General features: G+C 39.3%; 2 protein-coding genes across 2 annotated transcripts in view; both read left to right on the top strand.

The window, feature by feature from the left end:
- Positions 1 to 20,537, top strand: part of LOC127686031 (zinc finger protein 431-like) — a 252,177-nt gene that overhangs the window by 7,888 nt on the left and 223,752 nt on the right. Inside the window, exon 2 of the mRNA XM_052183840.1 lies at positions 7,074 to 7,200. Coding sequence (XP_052039800.1) covers positions 7,074 to 7,200 — 127 coding nt within the window. The remainder of the gene's footprint in view (positions 1 to 7,073; positions 7,201 to 20,537) is intronic.
- On the top strand, positions 8,230 to 9,591 carry LOC127686438 (zinc finger protein 120-like). The gene is made up of 3 exons (XM_052184659.1): positions 8,230 to 8,234; positions 8,529 to 8,830; positions 8,888 to 9,591. The coding sequence occupies exons 1-3, from the start codon at positions 8,230 to 8,232 to the stop codon at positions 9,589 to 9,591; spliced, it is 1,011 nt and encodes a 336-aa protein (XP_052040619.1).

Here is a 20,537-nt window from a genome sequence, read left to right as displayed (position 1 = left end):
AGGAGAACCTTTACTAATGCAGCTGTGAGTTTGTTGTTATTGTTCGTTTTCAGACCCACTGAGGAAGAGGTGCTGGTTAACAATAGTGCTCCACAGTGTTTACCATGTGTTGCCTTCTTTGCTCTGAGGGTTGTCTCAGAACTATCAGGTGAAAAGTACTTGCTGTTTAAGTGAACCCAGTCTGAAGGCACTAAACAATATCTTGTTACTGACAATCTCTCTTTAGTTGGTATATTCTGGGGCCCGATCCAGTTGTGGGACACATTCAAACTCCACTAAATGTTGAGTAATGGATACAGAAGCTATCCAGCCTGATGCCCGCAGAGGAAGGGTAAGTGCCTGCTGAGTGCTGTGACTGGAGCTCAGGTGAGGTCCAAATTAGCAAAGAGCTCAGCACTGGATCACTGCCCACAATGGGGAGAAGCAGGCAACTTAACAGCAGGGAACTGGAGTTATGGGTTCTTCTAGGGCTCGGTGGGAGGGCACACAGGTAGAGTATTGGAGGGAAGGCACTAGTGCTACTGAGATGTAAATCTGCAGAACTCAAAAAGGATTGGTTTCAGGCTGGAACCACTGAGTAGTTTCTCTTCAGTGCAGTCTAACCCTAAGGGTAGTGCTCCTGTCACTCGAGACTCATTAGCCAATCAAAACCTCCACAGGGCCCTGCCAGTCATTAGAGGAGGAGGCTCTTCCTGTTCCCAAGACTGATATTTCCTCTCTGTAACTGAGTAGGCAGGATTTGTCCTGCTTGTTTTGTTCTGAGTGTGTCTTCTGGGTGCTGTGAGGGAGCTCAGACAAGCTCAAAACTTCAGACATGCTAAGTGCAGGGTCATCTCTCATAAAGGGGAGGAACAAGAAGCTCAAAACTGCAGACACAGTAAGTGAAGGGTCATCTCTCATAAAGGGGAGGAAAAAGCAGCTTAGCAAAGGGTGCATGTGTGGTGCGTCTTCCCAGCAGCTGGATTGGAAGCAGCACCCAGAGCTATGGCTGCCTGTGAGGTCCTATGTGGTTCTAGTCACTCCTTTAATCCATAGATGGTATTTGAATAACATTACTATGGAGTCTGCGTCTGCCTCCATAATAAACTTTTGGAGCTTGTGTGTAAACAAAATCCTTTGCAAAATGCCAACCCAAGAGCCCTCATTTCTTTATTATCTTCTAGAAGTTCTGCCCTTAGCATTTAATGTGTACATGTAAGATCTCTTTGTAGTCCTTAATAGCTGAGTATTATTCCACTGTGTAAATGAACCACAATTTCTCTATCCATTTTTCTGTCATGGGACTTGTAGGTTGTTTCCAGTTTCTGACTCTCACAAACAATACCGCCATGAACATAGTCATGGAACGTGGTCCCTTCTGACATTGTGGGGCATCTTTTGGCTATATTCCCAAGAATGGTATTGCTGGATCTTCAGGTAGATCTGTTTCCAATTTTCTGAGGAACCTCCAGACTGAATTCCAGGGTGTTTGAACCAGTTTCCAATCCCACCAGCAATGGAGGAGTGTTCCTCTTTCTCCACATCCTTGCCAACAACTGTTTTTACCTGAGGTTTTGATCTTAGCCATTCTGATTGGTGTAAGGTGTAATCTCAGGGTTGTTTTGATTTGCATTCCTTGGTCACTAAGGACTTTGAACATTTATTTAGGTGCATCTCAGTCATTGAAGTTTCCTCTGTTTGTGAATTCTCTGTTTAGTTCTATATACCATTTTTTGATTGGTTTGTTTGGTTTTCTGGTTAGCTTCTTGAGTTCTTATATATTTTGTATATTAGTCCTCTATCGGATGTGGGGTTAGTGAACATTTATTTTCCAATCTGTAGGTTGCTGATTTGTCTTATTGATTAGTCCTTGGCCTTAGAGAAGCTTTCCAGTTTCATGAGGTCTCATTAATCAATTCGTGGTCTTAGAGCATGAGCCATTGGAGTTCTGTTTAGGAAATTTCTCCTGTGCCAATAAGTTCACTTTCCCTCTTTCTCTTCTATTAGATTGAGTATACCTGGTTTTATTTTGAGGTCCTTGATCCACTTGGACTTGAGCTTTGTATAGGGAAATAAGAATGGATCAATTTGCATCATTAAACCTGTTGACTGCCAGTTGACCCAGCACCATTTGTTGAAAGTGCAGTGTTATTTTCTGCTGGATGCTTTTAGCTCCTTTGTCAAAGATCAAGTGACCATAGGTGTATGGGTTCATTTCTGGGTCTTCAATTCCATTGCATTGATTTTCCTGCCTGTCTCTGTACCAATACCATACAGCTTTTTATCACTATTGCTTGGTAGTTGATCTTGAGGTCAGGGATGGTGATTCTGCCAGAAGTTCTTTTATTGTTGAGAATACTTTTCGCAGTCCTGGAGTTTTGGTTATTCTACATAAATTTGGGATTGCTCTTTCTAACTCTAAGAATAATTGAGTTGGAATTTTGATGGGGATTGCATTGAATCTGTAGACTGCTTTAGGCAAGATGCCCATTTTTACTTTATTATCCCTGCCAATCCATGAGCATGGGAGATGTTTCCATCTTTTGAGATCTTCATCAATTTCTTACCAAAGAGATTTGAAGTTCTTGTCATACAGATCTTTCACTTGCTTGGTTAGAGTCACACCAAGGTATTTTATATCATTTGTGACTATTGTGAAGGGTGTCATTTCCCTAATTTCTTTTTCAGCCTCTTTATTCTTTGAGTATAGGAAGGCTACTGATTTGCTTGAGTTAAATTTATATCCAGCCACATTTCTGAACTTGTTTATCAGGTTTAGAAGTTCTCTGGTGGAATTTGTGGGGTCACTTAAGTGTACTATCATACCATCTGCAAATAGTGATACTGTGACTTCTTCCTTTCCAATTTGAATCCCAATGTCCTCCTTTTGTCATTTAATTGCTCTGTCTAGGACTTCCTACTACTATGTTGAAATAGGAAGGGAGAGGGTGGACAGATTTGCCTAGTCCCTGATTTCAGTGGGATTACTTCTAGTTTCTCTCCTTTTATTTTGATGTTGGCTGCTGGTTTGCTGTATTTTGCTTTTATTATGTTAAAGTATAGGCCTTGAATTCCTGGTCTTTCCAAGACTTTTATCATGAAGACGTGTTGGTTGTTGTCAAATGAAGTGATATGTGGTATTTTTCAAGTTTGTTTATGTAGTGGATTACATTGATAGATTTCCATATATTGAACCATCCCTGCATTCGTGGGATGAAGCCTACTTGATCATGGTGGATGAGCATTTTGATGTGTTCCTGGCTTTGGTTGGCAAGAATTTTATTGAGTATTTTTGCATTAATATTCATAAGGGAAATTGGTGTAAAGTTCTGTTTCTTGTTGGGTTTTGGAGTATTTTATGTATCAGAGTAATTGTGGCTTCAGTAAACGATTTGGGTAGTGTTCCTTGTGTGTATTTTATGAAATAGTTTGAAGAGTATTGGTTTTAAGTATTATTATTATTATTATTTTGGTTTTTTTTGGTTTTTTGGATTTGTTTTTTTTTTTTTTTTTCGAGACAGGGATTCTCTGTATAGCACTGGCTGTCCTGAAGCTCACTCTGTAGACCAGGCTGGCCTCAAACTCAGAAATCCCCCTGACTCTGCCTCCTGGAATGCTGGGATTATAGGCATAGCACACCACCACCAGTAGTTCAGTCTTCTTTTAAGGTCTGGTAAAACTCCATTTAACCCATCTGGTCCTGAGCTTCTTTTGGTTGGGAGACTATTAATAGCTTCTTCAATTTTTTTTCCTTGATTTGGTTTTTTTTTTAGACAGGGTTTCTCTGTATATATAGCCCTGCCTGTCCTGGAGCTCACTCTGTAGAGCAGGCTGGCCTCGAACTCAGATCTCCCTTCCTGCCTCTGCCTCCCAGAGTGCTGGGATTACAGGCATGTGCTATTTCTTTAGGGGTTATGGGATTGTTTAGATCATTTATCTGATCCAAATTTAACTTTGGTACCTGGTATCTGTCTATCAAATTTTCCATTTCATCTAGACATTCCACTTTTGTTGAGTATAGACTTTTGTAGTAGGATCTGATGATTTTTTTGGATTTCTTCATTATCTGTTTTTATGTCTCCCTTTTCATTTCTTATTTTGTTGATTTAGATACTGACCCTGTGTCCTCTGGTTAGTTTGGCTAAGGGTTTATCTACCTTGTTGGTTTTTTTAAAAAGAAGCAGCTCCTGGTTTGATTGATTCTCTATATAGTTCTTTTTGTTTGTGCTTGGTTGATTTCATCCCTGAGTTTGATTATTTCCTGCTGTCTACTCCTCTTGTGTGTATTTGCTTCTCTTCGTTCTAGAGCTTTCAGCTGTGCTGTTAAGCTGTTATTGTACTTTCTTTCCAGTTTCTTTGTGTAGGCACTCAGAGCTATGAGTTTTCCTCTTAGCACTGCTTTCATTGTGTCCCCTAAATTTGGGTATCTTGTGCCTTCCTTTTCATTAAATTCTAAAGAGTCTTTCTTTGTTGTTGTTATTGTTTTGTTTTTGTCGAGACAGTTTTCTCTGTATAACTTTGGCTATCCTATAACTCACTCTGTAGACCAGGCTGGCCTCGAACTCAGAAACCCGCCTGCCTCTGCCTCCCAAGTGCTGGGATTAAAAGCATGTGCCACCACAGCCCAGCCTAAACAGTCCTTCCTTTCTTTCTTTATTTTTTCCTTGACTGAGTTATAGTTGAGTAGAGTGTTGATCAGTTTCCATATGTATGTGGACTTTCTGTTATTTTTGTTGTTAATGAAGACCAGCCTTAGTCGATGGTGGTCTCATAGGGTGCATGGAATTATTTCAGTCTTCTTATATTTTCAGAGGTCTGTTTTGTGACCAAGTATATGGTCAGTTTTGGAAAAAGTACTGTAAGGTGCTGAGAAGTAGGTATATTCTTTTGTTTTAGGATAAAATGTTCTATAGATATCTGTTAAATCCATTTGGTTCATAACTTCTGTTTGTTTCACCGTTTCTCTATTTAGTTTGTGTTTCCCTGATCAGTCCATTGATGAGAGTGGGGTGTTGAAGGCTCCCACTATTATTGTGTGGGGCTCAATGTGAGCTTTGAGCTTTATTAAAGTTTCTTATATGAATGTGTGTTCCCTTGTTTTTGGAGAATATATGTTCAGAATTGAGAGTTCATCTTGGTAGATTTTTCCTTTGATTATGAAGTGTCCTTCTGTCTTTTTTGATTACTTTAGGTTGAAAGTTGATTTTATTCTCTATTAGGATAGCTACAGCAACTTTTTTCTTGGGACCATTTCTTAGGCAAATTGTTTTCTACCCTTTTACTCTGAGGTAGTGTATCTTTCTGAGTGAGTTGGGTTTCCTGTATGCAGCAAAATGTTGGGTCCTGCTTATGTATCCAGTCTGTTAGTCTATGTCTTTGTATTGGAGAATTGATTCCATTGATATTAAGAGATATTAAGGAGAAGTGATTGTTGCTTCATGTTATTTTTCTTTTTCTTGTTTTTCCTTCAGTTTTTTGAGACAGACAGGGTTTCTCTGTGTAGACCAGGCTGGCTTCGAACTCAGAAATCCGCTTGTCTCTGCCTCCCAAGTGCTGGAATTACAGGTGTGTGCCACCACCCCCAGTTCCTGTTACTTTCTTATTAGAGGTGGGGTTATGTTTGTGTGGTTCTCCTTTATTTTTGGTTTGTTAAAAGATTAAGTTCTTGCTGTTTCTGGTGTGTACTTTCCCTCCTTTTATTGGTGTTTTTCTTTTATTATTCTTTGAAGGGCTGGATTTGTGGATAGATATTGTGTAAATTTGTTTTTGTCATGGAATACCTTGTATTCTACATCTATGGTAATTGAGAGATTAGCTGGATATAGTAGCCTGGGTTTGCATTTGTGTTCCCTTAGTGTCTGTATGACACTCATCAAAAAGAAATGGGATGCCCAGGAACTTCTGGCTTTTATAGTCTCTCGTGAGAAGTCTGGTATAATTCTGATAAGTCTGTCTTTATATCTTAGTTGGCTTTTTTCCCTTACTGCTTTTAATATTCTTTCTTTGTTTAGTGCATTTGGTGTTTTGATTATTATATGACAGGAGGAATTTCTTTTCTGGTCCAGTCTATTTAGAATTCTGTAGGCTTCTTGTGTGTTCATAGGAATCTTTTTCATGCCAGGCTGTGGTGGTGCATGCCTTTAATCCCAGCACTTGGGAGGCAGAGGCAGGTGGATTTCTGAGTTTGAGGCCAGCCTGGTCTACAGAGTGAGTTCCAGGACAGCCAGAGCTATACAGAGAAACCCTGTCTCGAAAAACAGCAGCAGCAGCAACAACAACAACAACAACAACAACAAAAAGGAATCTCTTCCTTTAGGTTAGGGAAGTTTTGTTTTATTCTTTTGTTTTTGTTTTGTTTTGTTTTGGTTGTATTTTTTGTGGGTTTTTTGTTTGTTTGTTTCTTTTTTGGTTTTTTGTATTTGGTTTTTTCGAGACAGGGTTTCTCTATATAGCGCTGGCTGTCCTGGAACTCACTCTGTAGACAAGCCAGGACTCGAACTCAAATCCACCTGCCTCTGACTCCCAGGGTCCTGGGATTACAGGCGTGTGCCACGAACACCCAGCTTGGAAGTTTTCTTCTAAAATTTTGTTGAAGATATGTACTGGGCCTTGAAAATCTTCACTCTCCTCCATACCTATAATCCTTATGTTTGGTGTTCTCTGGATTTCTTGGATGTTTTGGGTCAGGAACTTTCTGTATTCTGCATTTTCTTTGACTGTTGTTTCAATGCTTTCTATGGGATCTTCTGAATACACCCAGCGTGCTCATAAGGGTTTTTTTGGTTAATATTTATTCATACAGTTTATCTGATGCATGCTCAGCACTGTTGAACTGTATGCTTGTGTGTCTCTATGTGTGTTAATTGACATTCCATGTGGAAGGCTTCGTCTTACTCACAGGGTGCAGAAATGACAGGTGAACCTCATTCATTATTCAGTTTCCTTCTCAAATGCCGTGATTATATTAGAGTATTTGTGTCATGGATCAAGTAGAGGAAATACCAGAATTATATGACTGTATTCTCAATAAAGTATACATTTACAATATTCTCAGCAATATATTCTCTAATGTCCACCTGTATGCAATATTTTAGGGTATACTCACCTATGAAGATGTGCACGTGAACTTCACACAGGAAGAGTGGGCTTTGCTGGATCCTTCCCAGAAGGGTCTCTACAAAGATGTGATGCTAGAGACCTATGGGAATCTGACTGCTATAGGTAAGGCAGTAAATTTCCTTTCACCTTTTAAAATGTAGGGACAACTATTACTTTGTTATTATTATTTCTTTCTGTAATTTCAGTTGAAAATGATGAAGAATGAGGGCAATAAACAATCATGGTTCTAAAGTTCACTGAATTTAGTACCTTAAATTTTGTATAACTTCCAGTAATATAATATACACTCTCTGGAACTACATTTTAGGTTACGTTTGGGAAGATCATAATATTGAAGAATTCTTTCAAAGATCTAGAAGATATGAAAGGTAACATTTATGTGCAACATGATAAGAATATGTTTCCTAAGAACTTTTATTACATCCTCAAAAATTCAAAGGAAAGCAAGATGGTTAAAAAAATGACTTTAGGTTATAGATGATTATTAAATTCTTACAAAATCATGTACAGCAATGTCAGGAATCTAATTTATGTTTGCAAGGCACTTGGTTATGTACAAAGACGAGAAAATAATGCCTTAACACATCTCACCATTTGAATCTCAGCCCAATAGAGTTATGCTGTAGAATTAATCTCCTACCACATAGATATTGCAAAAGATACGTCGAATAGGTAGAAAGTTTATATCCCAAAACCTCTAATAAACATATATTCATACTAAAGCTGGTGACAATCATATAATTTTTAATAATGTTGCCAGATTTTGTGAGATGGACAGTTTATGACAGTCAATAAAGTGGTTGTGGAGAAACTTTAATCCCTATATTACTCATTTTTTTAATAGGAATGTCATTAGTTATAATGGATACAAGCCACGTGAACATATGTATATTGAAAGAGGCAACAACCCCTCTCTCTCCTGCACTATTAGAATTATACAATGCTCCCCACATTGAGTAGACTTCTAAATGTGCTAGAAATTTACAAATATTTAGTTTTCCTACTAGCTAGGTGTATTTAAAATAATCACACTGTACAAAATCACTATGAGTACTAGGAATGCAAATTCTTCTGTTTCCCTTGGTTCACTTTGCAAAAGTAGGATTACTTACACAATAGCAAACTTTATGAATGAAGTAAAGTTCTGAGTTCTTCCTGTTCTCTTCAGATATGTGAACAAACTCCTATAGGAAAAGGTGCTATAAATGTGAGCCATGTCATCAATGTCCTTCCCATCCCATGTGTCTTCAAAGATGCAAAAGAACCTACAATGAAGGGGAACTCCATGGATGTAAACAAAGTGGTAATACATTGAGATCAGGTTGTCCTTGACTATTAGTCCAAATTGTAAACCTTATTCACACAGATGAAAAGATTTATATATGTTTAGAATGTGAGAAATCTTTCACATGTGCCAATTGTCTTTGCAGGCATGAAAGAAGTCATACTGAAGAGCAACCCTCTGAGATTTTTCAGTATGGGCAAGCCTTTTCATTTCAGAGTCATAACCTAAGACGAGAAAGAATTCATACTGGAGAGAAACCCTATGAAGGTGTCCAACATTTTGAAGCCTTTGCATATCACAGTAGTCTCCAAATACATAAAACAAGAGTTGATGGAGAGAAAACCTATGAGTGTAACCATTGTGGTAAAGATTTTGTATCTTACAGCTATCGTCAAACCCATCAAAGAGTACATACTGGACGGAAAGGTTTTGAATGTAACCATTGTGGTAAAGCCTTTTCAAAAAACAGTAATCTCCAAAGACATAAAAGAACACATACTGGAGAGAAGGCTTATGAATGTAGCCAATGTGGCAAACACTTCTCACATCCACATGGTTTGGTATGTCACAAAAGTTTACACACAAGAGAGAAACCTCATGTGTGTCATCAGTGTGGTAAAGCCTTTCTATCTAAAAGTCATCTTCAAATACATAGAAGAACACATACTGGAGAGAAACCTTTTGAATGTAACCAATGTGGTAAAGCCTTTACACAAAGTAGTAATCTTCTAAGACATAAAAGAACACATACTAGAGAGAAACCTTTTGAATGTAATGTATGTGGTAAAGCCTTTGCTCGAAACAGTCATCTCCTAACACATAAAAGCATACATACTGGAGAGAAACCTTTTGAATGTAACCAATGTGGTAAAGCCTTTGCAAGAAACTATCATCTCCTAAGACATAAAAGAATACATACTGGAGAGAAACCTTTTGAATGTATACAATGTGGTAAAGCCTTTACACAAAATAGTACTCTTATAACACATAAAAGAATACATACTAGAGAGAAACCTTTTGAATGTAACCAGTGTGGTAAAGCCTTTGCACAAAACTGTGAGCTCCAAATACATAAAAGAAAACATACTGGAGAGAAACCCTATGAATGTCATGAATGTGGCAAAACTTTTTCAAGTCCATCTGGATTCACATATCATAAAAGAAGACATAGTTCATACAGGAGAGAAATCTTTTCCATGAGCCCATGAATGCAATCAATGTGGTTAATCCTTTTTGTCCTTGTTTTTAATAACTGTATTGTATTCCATTGTATAAATGAAACATTTTCTTTACTCATTTGTCTGCTGAGTGACATCTGGATGATTTCCAGTTTCTGGTATTACAAATAAAGCTCCTTTGATCATAATGGTGTAGGTGTCCTGTGGTATGGTAGAACATATGTTGGATATATGCCCAGGATTTGTATGGTTGTGTCCTGAGTAGAATTATTCCCAGTTTACTAAGAAACTGGGAAATTTATTTCCAGAGAGGTTCTACAAATTCTCACTCCCACCAGCAATGGAGAAGTGTTCCCCTTGCTCCACATCCTTGCCGGCATGTGCTGTCCCTTGACTTTTTTATCTTAGCTGGGTGTAAGGTGGAATATCAGCATCCTTTTATTTATTTATTTATTTATTTATTTATTTATTTATTTATTTATTTTCAAGACAGGGTTTCTCTGTGTAGCCCTGGCTGTCCTGGAACTCACTCTGTAGACCAGGCTGCCCTCAAACTAAGAAATCTGCCTGCCTCTGCCTCCCAGAGTGCTGGGATTAAAAGCGTGCACCACCACAGACAGGCTATCAGCATCCTTTTTATTTGCATTTCTCTGATGACTAAGGATCCACTAGATGAATGACAAACAAACAATAGCCCGTTTTAACTTGTCATTTTGCTCAGTGCCTGGTCATGGTGATGACTCCCATGGCTAGAATTTTTTTCTTGTTTGGAGCCATGACATGCTGCACCCTAAAGATGGTACTGACTTCCCCTTTCTGCCTTCCCTATGGCAAGCACTCCCCTAGAAAACTAGCTCCTTATTTGGAGTAGCTTGCTGAGTTTCAGGCCTTCTGCATAACAATGACCTATCCACACTACCCTTGTGGGGAAGGATCGATTAGTTTGGGGTTAGTATATAGGGGCAGCCCCAGCTCTCCCCGGGGTCTTCGGCCATTAGCTACAAGTCTGTAAAGGTCTCCTGAATAAACTGCTTGAAGAAGATCCTCAGTGTTGCGTCCTTTCTTGCTGGCGAGGGTGGTCTCACATTTTCCCTCTGGTTCTTCTGGCTGAACAACTCTAAATCTGTCTTCAGCTTAGTTGCCCGTTCATTTTCAATGAAGCCAATTGTTCTTGCTGCCCAAGATGCTTTTGGAATGCCCCTCAATGCTCCACTTTTACTTTCCACCTACAATTTGGATGGTCCCCTGCAGACTTCTAAGTCTGCCCATCTCTGTCCTCCTGGGTCATGGCAAATCTCTCTGTCCTAATGTACAGCTCTAAATGTCCAACCCCGTGCCCAGTCATTGGCTGTCAGCATCTTTATTGATGGGTCAAAAACCAAATGGTGATAAAGACCTTTAGCATTTGGACACAGATTCCTCATTAAATCAAAGATTTAGATCTAATCCCCTTTATAGACCAGGTATTTTTCTTAATTTATTCAGTATATGTTCTACTCACTGGCCCCCACTTCCTGGTCATCACCCTCCCTAATCCTTATCCTATCCCCACATTTATTTCTTCTCTGAGTGTCTTTTGGCCCCTATGAGTATCCCCCACACTCGCACTTCAGGTCTCTGTAAGACTAGACAAGGCAGCTCAGCTACAAGACATCTACAAACAGGTGATAGCTTTAGGATTACCCCGCCACAGTTGTTTGAGACCAATATGAAGACCAAGCTACACACTTCCTACGTTTGTTCATGGAGGCCTAGGTCCAGCCTGTGTATGCTCTTTGGTTGGTGGTTCAATGTAGAAGAGCCCCAAGTGTCTAGATTAGTTGGTACAGCTCATCTTCCTGTAGACTTATATCTCCTTTCAGGCCCACAATCCTTCCCTCAGTCCTTCCATAGGAGTCTCCAAGTTCCCTCCACTGTTTGGCTGTGGGCATCCGGATCCCTCTGAGTTGGTTACTGGGTAGAGACTCTCAGGAGACATGCTAGACTGTACGCCTAACACTATCATTAATAATGTCAGGGATTTGCCCTTGCCTGTGCAATGCAAGTCAAGTTGGGCTAATTATTGACTGACCTTTACTTTAGTCTCTGCTCCAACCCCTCCTTGCATTTTCTATGATTGGCTGCAAAGATATTTGTTTTATACTTGGGAGCACCAAAACACTTTAAAAGTTTTGTACTATCACTGGCTTTAAAATATGTCTTTCTTTTCCTAAGGTCTGTTCAAGCTACCAGAGACTAATTTAAAAATGTATGTCCATGATGACCTCAAACTTATGATCTTTGTTTTGTTTCCTTTAGCAAATCCTACTGGCATTCACCAAGCATCTGCTGGAAGCAGATACATAGAGACACAGTGAAAAGCTAGACAGAGCTGGGGTGTCTTGTGGGAACTTGGGAGAAGGATTAAAGAGCCAGAATGGTCAATATCACCAGAAGATGACCCAAGAGTCAACTCTCCTTGGCCCTTAGAGGTGACAGAGATTAAACCACAATGTAAAGAGTACGCATTGCCCAGACCCTTGCCCTTGCACATATGCCATGCATGTGCAACGTGTTCTTCGTGAGGGTCTCCTAACAACTGCAGCAGAAGCCGTGTCTCACACACTTGCTTGGCCTTAGGTTACTTTCTGATAGTTGTGCTGCCTGGTGTTTCCTGCCAAGGTTACATACAGTCCTGCTGCAAATTGATGTGCAAAAGTGGATTCGTACCTATGCGGGCACATCAGAGTGGAAAGTGGGAAGGAGATATAAGATGTACTGCAAGGAGAAAGTGGGGTTGTGGTCAGGATGTAAGGTGAATAAACAAACAAACAAAGACACCATTTAAGTTCAACATGAAAAAATTTCATTAGTAACAATTCTTAAAGTCTCTGCACTGATACATAGATAGATAGATAGATAGATAGATAGATAGATAGATAGATAGATTGATAGATAGACAGATGAATAAAACATATATCTAACAATGTTTTTATAATCATTATAATGCTTTAGTTCATTTTGGCAAACTGAGTCAGAAGAAAACTGATATGTTCTATAGTGAAATTCCATACAATATTAAAAAATGTATCCAATCTCTATATTTAACAAGTCTTATTTTGATATTGGAAAGATTAAATTGGCATGCTGTCATTATTTTGACCACATATAGATGGATAATATGGTAGGTACACTGATGAATAAATGAGGTAGATAATAGCTAGATCACAGACTGAAGTTTAAGGCATTCTGCTTTCTGGGTCATTATTACAAAGAAGGATACAGTTGGGATACAGTAGAAATTTAATAATTTCTAAGCTTGTATTAAGTCATGACATAAATGAAGGTATACCAGACAGGGAGATGTATAATTTAGCGAGCTTCATATGACCCAAACTACATGGAATTTCCTATTAGGGAACTCTGCTATGAAGATGTGTGCAATTCTGGTTGACCCTAATATGTCAGCTCAGTGGTGTGAAATAGGACATTTACTGATTGTTGCAGCTTGTAATTAGTTACAGATCTCACCAGCTAACCTTGTATATAGGGGCAAATTCACTCAGTATCTTATTAATGGTTTACCCTCGGCTATATAAAGTCCCATTCCTTTTCAAAGCCTATATAGCTAAGCATTTTTCTAAGGTGAGTCTTGACTGAGAGAGAAGGAAGTGAGAAGTACAAGAGTCCAGTGAATGAGAGTCCTTCAACCTATCTGAAATTTATTGTGGAATTAAAACTGAAGAGGAGTGCTGGGCAGTGGTGGCACAACCCTGTAATTCCAGCACTCTGGGAGGCAGAGACAAGCAGATCTGAGTTCATGGCCATCCTGGCCTACAAAGTGAGTTCCAGGATGGCCAGCACTACACAGAGAAACCCTGTCTCAGAAAAAATCGAATCCAAAATAAATAAATAAATAAATTAAAACTGAAGAGGAGCACACGCAGATTATCATTATATCATTATCATCTCCTCTTACCTCTCTCGAATAGACCCCTTATTGTTTTGAAATTCATGGAGTCTTTTTGCTTTAATTGTTGTCACTGTTTGAATTTTATCAAATTTTGCCTACTGGACTTCCCAGCTATAAAGCCATGGAGGATTTCTTTGAACATGAGTTGGAAATAAAATATGAGACTAACTAAGGAACAGCATGTGTTCTGCCAGACTAAGTGTATTTGTACTTCTAATGGTTTGAATAGGTTTTAGCTCCATATAGTCATGTGTTTGAATCAGCACAGGGAGTGACTCCCTGTTGCAATCTTTACTGCCTGAGGGAGCAGGAAGACTGCACCAGGTACTGAGATATCCTAAGCTTAAGATCTCTGGGAGCACAAACTGCCAGGGGTGTGCCTGCACCCAGGACCTGGCCAGATGGCAGTTCATCTGTGCGCCAGCCTGTCATAGGGCCTGTGCCCTACGTGGATATCAGCACAGGGAGTGACTCCCTGCTGCCATCTTCCCTGCCTGAGGGAGCAGGAAGGCAGCACCATGTACTGAGAGATCCCAAGTTTGAGATTTCTGGGAGCGCAAACTGCCAGGTGTCTGCCTGTACCCAGGACCTGGGCAGATAGGCAGTTTGTCTGTGTGCTAGCCTGTCATGGGGCCTGTGCCTTATGTGGGGATCAGCACAAGGGGTGACTCCCTGCTTCCTTCTTCACTGCCTTAGCAGACAGGGAGAACCAGGTTCACTGAGACAATCCAAGTATAACATTGCTTGAGGAAAACACAGCAGGGCTCCAACAGCACACAAGAGGAGGGCAGCAATCTGTGCCAGGGGAAACCCACCCATCCAGTGTTGCAGAAATAGCCTTACAGGTTCACAGGAGGTTGAAGCACCAGCCAGTAACAACATGACCACCTAACACCAGTGAGAACTAGTTGGCAAAAAGCAAAGGTAGCCCCTGGTTCTGGAAAGACTCAGTGAAACAGTATTCAGCAAAACCAGAACGGGGAAGTGGGAAGGGGTAGATGGGAGGACAGGGGAAGAGAAGGGGGCTTACGGGACTTTCGGGGAGTGGGGGGGGGGGCTAGAAAAGGGGAAATCATTTGAAATGTAAATAAATTATATCGAATAAAAAAAATTAAAAAAAAAAGCAAAGGTAGGAACATTACTAACAGAAATCAAGGCAATATGGCAGCATCTAAACCCAATTCTCCAACAACAGCAAGTTCTGCATACCCCAAGACACCAGAAAAACAAGATTTAGATTTAAAAACACTGGTCAGGATGCTGTTAGAGGAACACATGATGGACATAAATAAATCTCTTACAGAAATTTGGGAGAAAATGTATCAAAAGTTTGAAGCCCTTACAAGGGAAACACAAGATTCATTAAAAGAAACTCAGGAGAATATGGGTCAAAAGATATAAACAAATAAGGGGGAAATGCAAAAACTGCTTAAAGAAATACAGGAGAACTTTGGTCAATGGGCAGAAGTCATGAAAGAAGAAACACAAAAATCTCTTAAAGAATTACAGGAAAACACCAACAAGGAAGTGAAGGAGCTGAGCAAAACCATCCAGAATCTAAAAACAGAAGTAGAAGCAACTAAGAACTCACAAAGGGAGAAAACTTCTGAGACAGAAAACCTTGGGAAGAAAGCAGGGGCCATAGATGCAAATATCAACAACAGAATACAAGATATAGAAGAAAGAATCTCAGATGCAAAAGATACCATAGAAACCATGGACTCAACAGTTAAAGACAATGCAAAATGCAAAAAGCTTTTAACCCAAAACATCCAGGAAATCCAGGACACAATGAGAGGATCAAACATAAGGATTATAGGTATAGATGAGAGTGAAGATTTATAACTTAAAGGGCCAGCAAATATCTTCAAAAAATTATGGAAGAAAACTTCCCTAACCTAGAGAGATGCCCATGAATATACAAGAAGCCTACAGAACTCCAAACAGACTGGACCAGAATAGAAATACTTCCTGTTATATAATAATCCAAACCCAAATGTCCTAAGCAAAGAAAGAATATTAAAGGCAGTAAGAGAAAAAGGCCAAATAACACATAAAGGAAGACCTATCAGAATTACACCAGACTTCTCACCAGAGATCATGAAAGCTAGAAGATCCTGGGCAGATCTCATGCAGACTCTAAGAGAACACAAATGCCAGCCAAGACTACTATACCCAGCAAAACTCTCAATCACTATAGATGGAGAAACCAAGATATTCCATGACAAAACCAAATTTACACATCTTTCCACAAATCCAGCCCTACAAAAGATAATAGGTGGAAAACACCGATACAAGGAGGGAGAGTATACCCTGGAAAAAGCAAGATAGTAACCTTCTTTCATCAAACCCAAAGGAAGATAAACACTGAAATATAAAATTAACATCAAAAATGACAGGAAGCAATAATCACTATTCCTTAATATCTCTTAACATCAATGGACTCACTATCCCAATAAAAAGACATACACTAACAGACTGGATACCTAAACAGGACCCTATATTTTGCTGCATACAGGAAACACACCTCTATGTCAAAGAAAAACTACCTTTGAGTAAAAGGCTGGAAGACAATTCTATAAGCAAATGGTCTCAGGAAACAAGCTGTAGTAGCCATTCTAATATCAGATAAAATTGACTTCCAACCTAAAGTCATCAAAAGAGACACTGAGGGACACTTCTTGCTGGTCAAAGGAAAAATCCACCAAGAAGAACTCTCAATTCTGAATATCTATGCTCCTAATGCAAGGGCACCCTCATTCATAAAAGAACTTTACTAAAGCTCAAAGCACACATTGCGCCTAAAACAATAATTGTGGGTGACTTCAACACCCCACTCTCCTCAATGGACCAATCAGGGAAACAGAAACTAAGCAGGGACACAGTGAAACTAATTGAAGCTTTGGACCAATTGGATTTAACAGATATATATATATATATATATATATATATATATATATATATATATATATACACACACACATAAACACACATATATACTTATATAACATTTCATCCCAAAGCAAAAGAATATACCTTTTTCTCAGCACTTCATGGTACCTTCTCCAAAATTAGTCATTTAATTGGTCACAAGACAGACCTCAACAAATATAAGAAAATCGCAATAATCCCGTGCCTCCTATTAGATCACTATGGAGTAAAAGTGGTCTTTAATAGCAACAAAAACAACAGAAAGCCCACATACACATGGAAACTGAACAATACTCTACTCAATTATACCTTGGTCAAGGAAGAAATAAAGAAATCAAAGACTTTTTAGAATTTAACGAAAATGAAGACACAGCGTACCCAAATCTTTGGGACACAATGAAAGCAGTGTGAGGAGGGAAACTCATAGCCCTGAGTGCCTCCAAAAAGGAAATGGAGAGAGCATACACCAGAAGCTTAATGGCACAACTGAAAGCCCTGGAAAAAAAAGAAGCTAATTCACAGAGGAGGAGATGAAGACAGGAAACCATAAACTCAGGGCTGAAATCAATCAACTAGAAATTAAGAGAACCATACAAAGAATCAACAAAACCTGGAGCGGATTCTTTGAAAAAAAATCAACAAGATAGATAAACCCTTAGATGGACTACAGGTCACAGACAAAGTATCCAAAGTAACAAAACTAGAAATGAAAAGCAAAATATAACAACAGAAACAGGAAATTCAAAAAATTATCAGATCCTACTACAAAAGCCTGTGCTCAACACAACTGGAGAATCTGGAGGAAATGGACAATTTCTTAGATAAATACTAAACATCAAAATTAAAATAGGATCAAATATATCATCCAAACAGTCCCATAACCCCTAAAAAAAATAGAAGGGGTTGTAGAAAGCAAATCAAAGAAAGAAATCAAAGAAGACCTCAGGAAAAAATCTTCCATGCTCATTAATTGGCTGGATTAATATAGTTAAAAAAGGCCATCTTGCCAAAAGCAATCTACAGATTCAACACAATCCCCATCAAAATCCCAACCCAGTTCTTCATAGAGTTAGAAAGAACAATTCTCAAATTCATCTGGAATAACAAAAAAATCCAGGATACCTAAACCTATTCTCAACAGTAAAAGAAATTCTGGGGAAATTAGTATCCCAGACCTCAAACATTACTACAGAGCAATAGTGATAAAAACTGCATGGTATTGGCACAGTGACAGGCAAGTGGACCAATGGAAAAGGATTGAAGACCCAGAAATGAACCCACACACCTATGGTCACTTGATCTTTGACAAAGGAGCTGTGGAAATAAAATAGCCTTTTCAACAAATGGTGCTGGTTTAATTGGAGGTCAGAATGCAGAAGAATGTGAATTGATCCATTCTTATCTCCTTGTATTAAGCTCAACTCCAGGTGGATCAAGGACCTTCACATCAAACTTGACACACTGAAACTAATAGAAAAGAAACTGGGGAAGACCCTTGAGGACATGGGCACAGGGGGAAAGTTCCTGAACAGAACACCAGTAGCTTATGCTCTACGATCAAGAATTGACAAATGGTCCCGGGGCTTCTCTCCTTCTGCAGCTCTCTGGGCAACAGCAGGTGTTGGGGTGGATATGGAGAAAGAGGAACACTCCTCCACTGTTGGTGGGATTGCAAGATGGTGCAACTACTTTGGAAATCAGTTTGGCGGTTCCTCAGAAAACTGGGCATGACACTTCCTGAGGACCCTGTCATACCACTCCTGGGCATATATCCAGAGGATTCTTCAGCATGCAATAAGGACACATGGTCCACTATGTTCATAGTAGCCCTATTTGTAGTAGCTAGAAGCTGGAGAGATACCAGGTGTACTTCAACGGAGGAATGGATAAAAAAAATGTGGTATATTTACACAATGGAGTACTATTCAGCCATTAGAAACAACGAATTCATGAAATTCTTAGACAAATGGATGGAGCTAGAGAACATCATACTAAGTGAGGTAACCCAGTCTCAAAAGATCAAACATGGTATGCACTCACTGATAAGTGGATATTAGCCTAGAAACTTTGAATACCCGAGACATAATCCACAAATTAAATGAGGTCCAAAAAGAATGGAGGCGTGGCCCCTGGTTCTGGAAAGACTCAGTGCAAGAGTATAGGGGAATTCCAGAACAGGGAAGCGGGAAGGGGTAGATGGAGGAACAGGGGGAAGGAAGAGGGCTTATGGGACTTTCGGGGAGTGGGGACCCAGAAAAGGGGAAATCATTTGAAATGTAAATAAAAATATATCAATAAATAAAAAAATAAAATAAATTCAGGCTCCTCTGGGAAAAAAAATTGACAAATGGGACCCCATAAAATTAAAAAAGGTTCTGTAATGCAAAGGGCACTGTCAAAAGGACAAAACGGCAACCAACAGATTGGGAAAGTATCTCCACCAACCCTACATCCAACAGAGGGCTAATATCCAATATATACAAAGAACTCAAGAAGTTAGACTCCAGGGAACCAAATAACCCTATTAAAATGGTGTACAGAGCTAAACGAAGAATTTTCAACTGAAGAATTTCAGATGGCTAAGAAGCACCTTAAGAAATGTTTAACATCGTTAATCATTAGGGAAATGCAAATCCAAACAACACTGAGATTTCACCTTAAACCAGTCAGAATGGCTAAGGTTCATAACTCAGGAGATAGCAGAAATTGGGTGATGATGGGGAGAAAGAGAAACACTCCTCCACTGCTGGTGGGATTGCAAGATGGTACAACCACTTTGGAAATCAGTCTGGCGGTTCCTCAGAAAACTGGACATCACACCTCCAGAGGACCCTGCTATACCTCTCCTGGGCATATACCCAGAGGATTCCCAGGTGTGCAATAAGGTCACATGCTCCACTATGTTCATAGCAGCCTTATTTGTAATAGCCAGAGGCTGGAAAGAAGCCAGATGTTCCACAGTAGAGGAATGGATACAGAAAATGTGGTATATATTTACACAATGGAATACTACCCAACAATTAAAAACAATGAATTCATGAAATTCTTAGGCTAATTGTCAGAACTGCATCATCCTAAGTGAGGTAGCCCAATCACAAAAGAATACACATGGAATGTAATCACTGATAAGTGGATGGTAATTAGTGGAGAAGCTCTGAATTCTCAAGACACAATTAGCATATCAAATGATACGCAAGAAGAAGGAAAGAGAGGCCCCTGGTTCTGAAAAGACTTGATTCAGCATTGTAGAGGAGTACCAGGACAGAGAAATGAGAGGGGGTGATTGGGGAATGGGCAGAGGGAAGAGGGCTTATGAGGCCTATGGGGAGGGGGGAACCAGGAAAGAGGTTGGCATTTAGAATATAAACAAAGAATACAGACAAAAACAAAACAAAACAAAAACGAAAACAACCAAGTGTGTATCACCATGCCCAGGTTATGTACTTCTTGCAGTGATGCAACCCAGAGCTTCATGCATGTTAGGCAAACAAGTAGTCTATACACTGAGCCCTGGTCCCAGCCTCAGCCTGGGAACACTGTTTTTGTTTTGTTTTGTTTTGTTTGGTTTTGTTTTGTTTGGTTTTGTTTGGTTTGGTTTGGTTTGGTTTGGTTTGGTTTGTTTTTTTTTTTTTGGTTTTTTTAGACAGAATTTCTCTGTGTAGTCCTAGCTGGAACTCACTCTGTAGATCAGGCTGGCCTTGAACTCAGAAATCTGCCTGCCTCTGCCTCCTAAGAGCTGGGATTACAGGCATGAGCCACTACACCTGGCTCTATGATAACACTGTTAAATAAGATGCAGAGATATCATATTGTAATGCTGCTCACATAAACAACTTTACTGAGAGAAGAAAATAGGACTGGACTTTATACATGTAGTTACTTGACTATTAAAATAAGGCATACAAAGTATAAGTAATCCTAAAGAGTGGATATTCTAAAATCTGTCTACACTTGTCCATGTCAATATGTTTAGATGTGGTTAATAATTAGTCACATGAAGTATATATTTGTAGTAAATATTAAGTAGGTCCTCTATGCTGGCACTGATTTAGGTACTAGATATGGGAAAAAATGAGGGGTCATTCTCTCCCCA

The sequence above is a fragment of the Apodemus sylvaticus genome, chromosome 5, assembly GCF_947179515.1.
Source record: "Apodemus sylvaticus chromosome 5, mApoSyl1.1, whole genome shotgun sequence".
In the NCBI taxonomy this organism is placed as follows: Eukaryota; Metazoa; Chordata; class Mammalia; order Rodentia; family Muridae; genus Apodemus; species Apodemus sylvaticus.
The sequence above is the reverse complement of the archived record's forward strand: the minus strand, read 5'-3'. Positions and strand labels throughout refer to the sequence as shown.

What these genes read in the sequence shown, in the direction of transcription:
- LOC127686438 (XM_052184659.1), top strand. An exon ending in TTTTGAATGTAACCATTGTG is followed by an intron (nt 8,831 to 8,887) that starts GTAAAGCCTTTT and finishes CACATACTGGAG; the next exon opens with AGAAGGCTTATGAATGTAGC.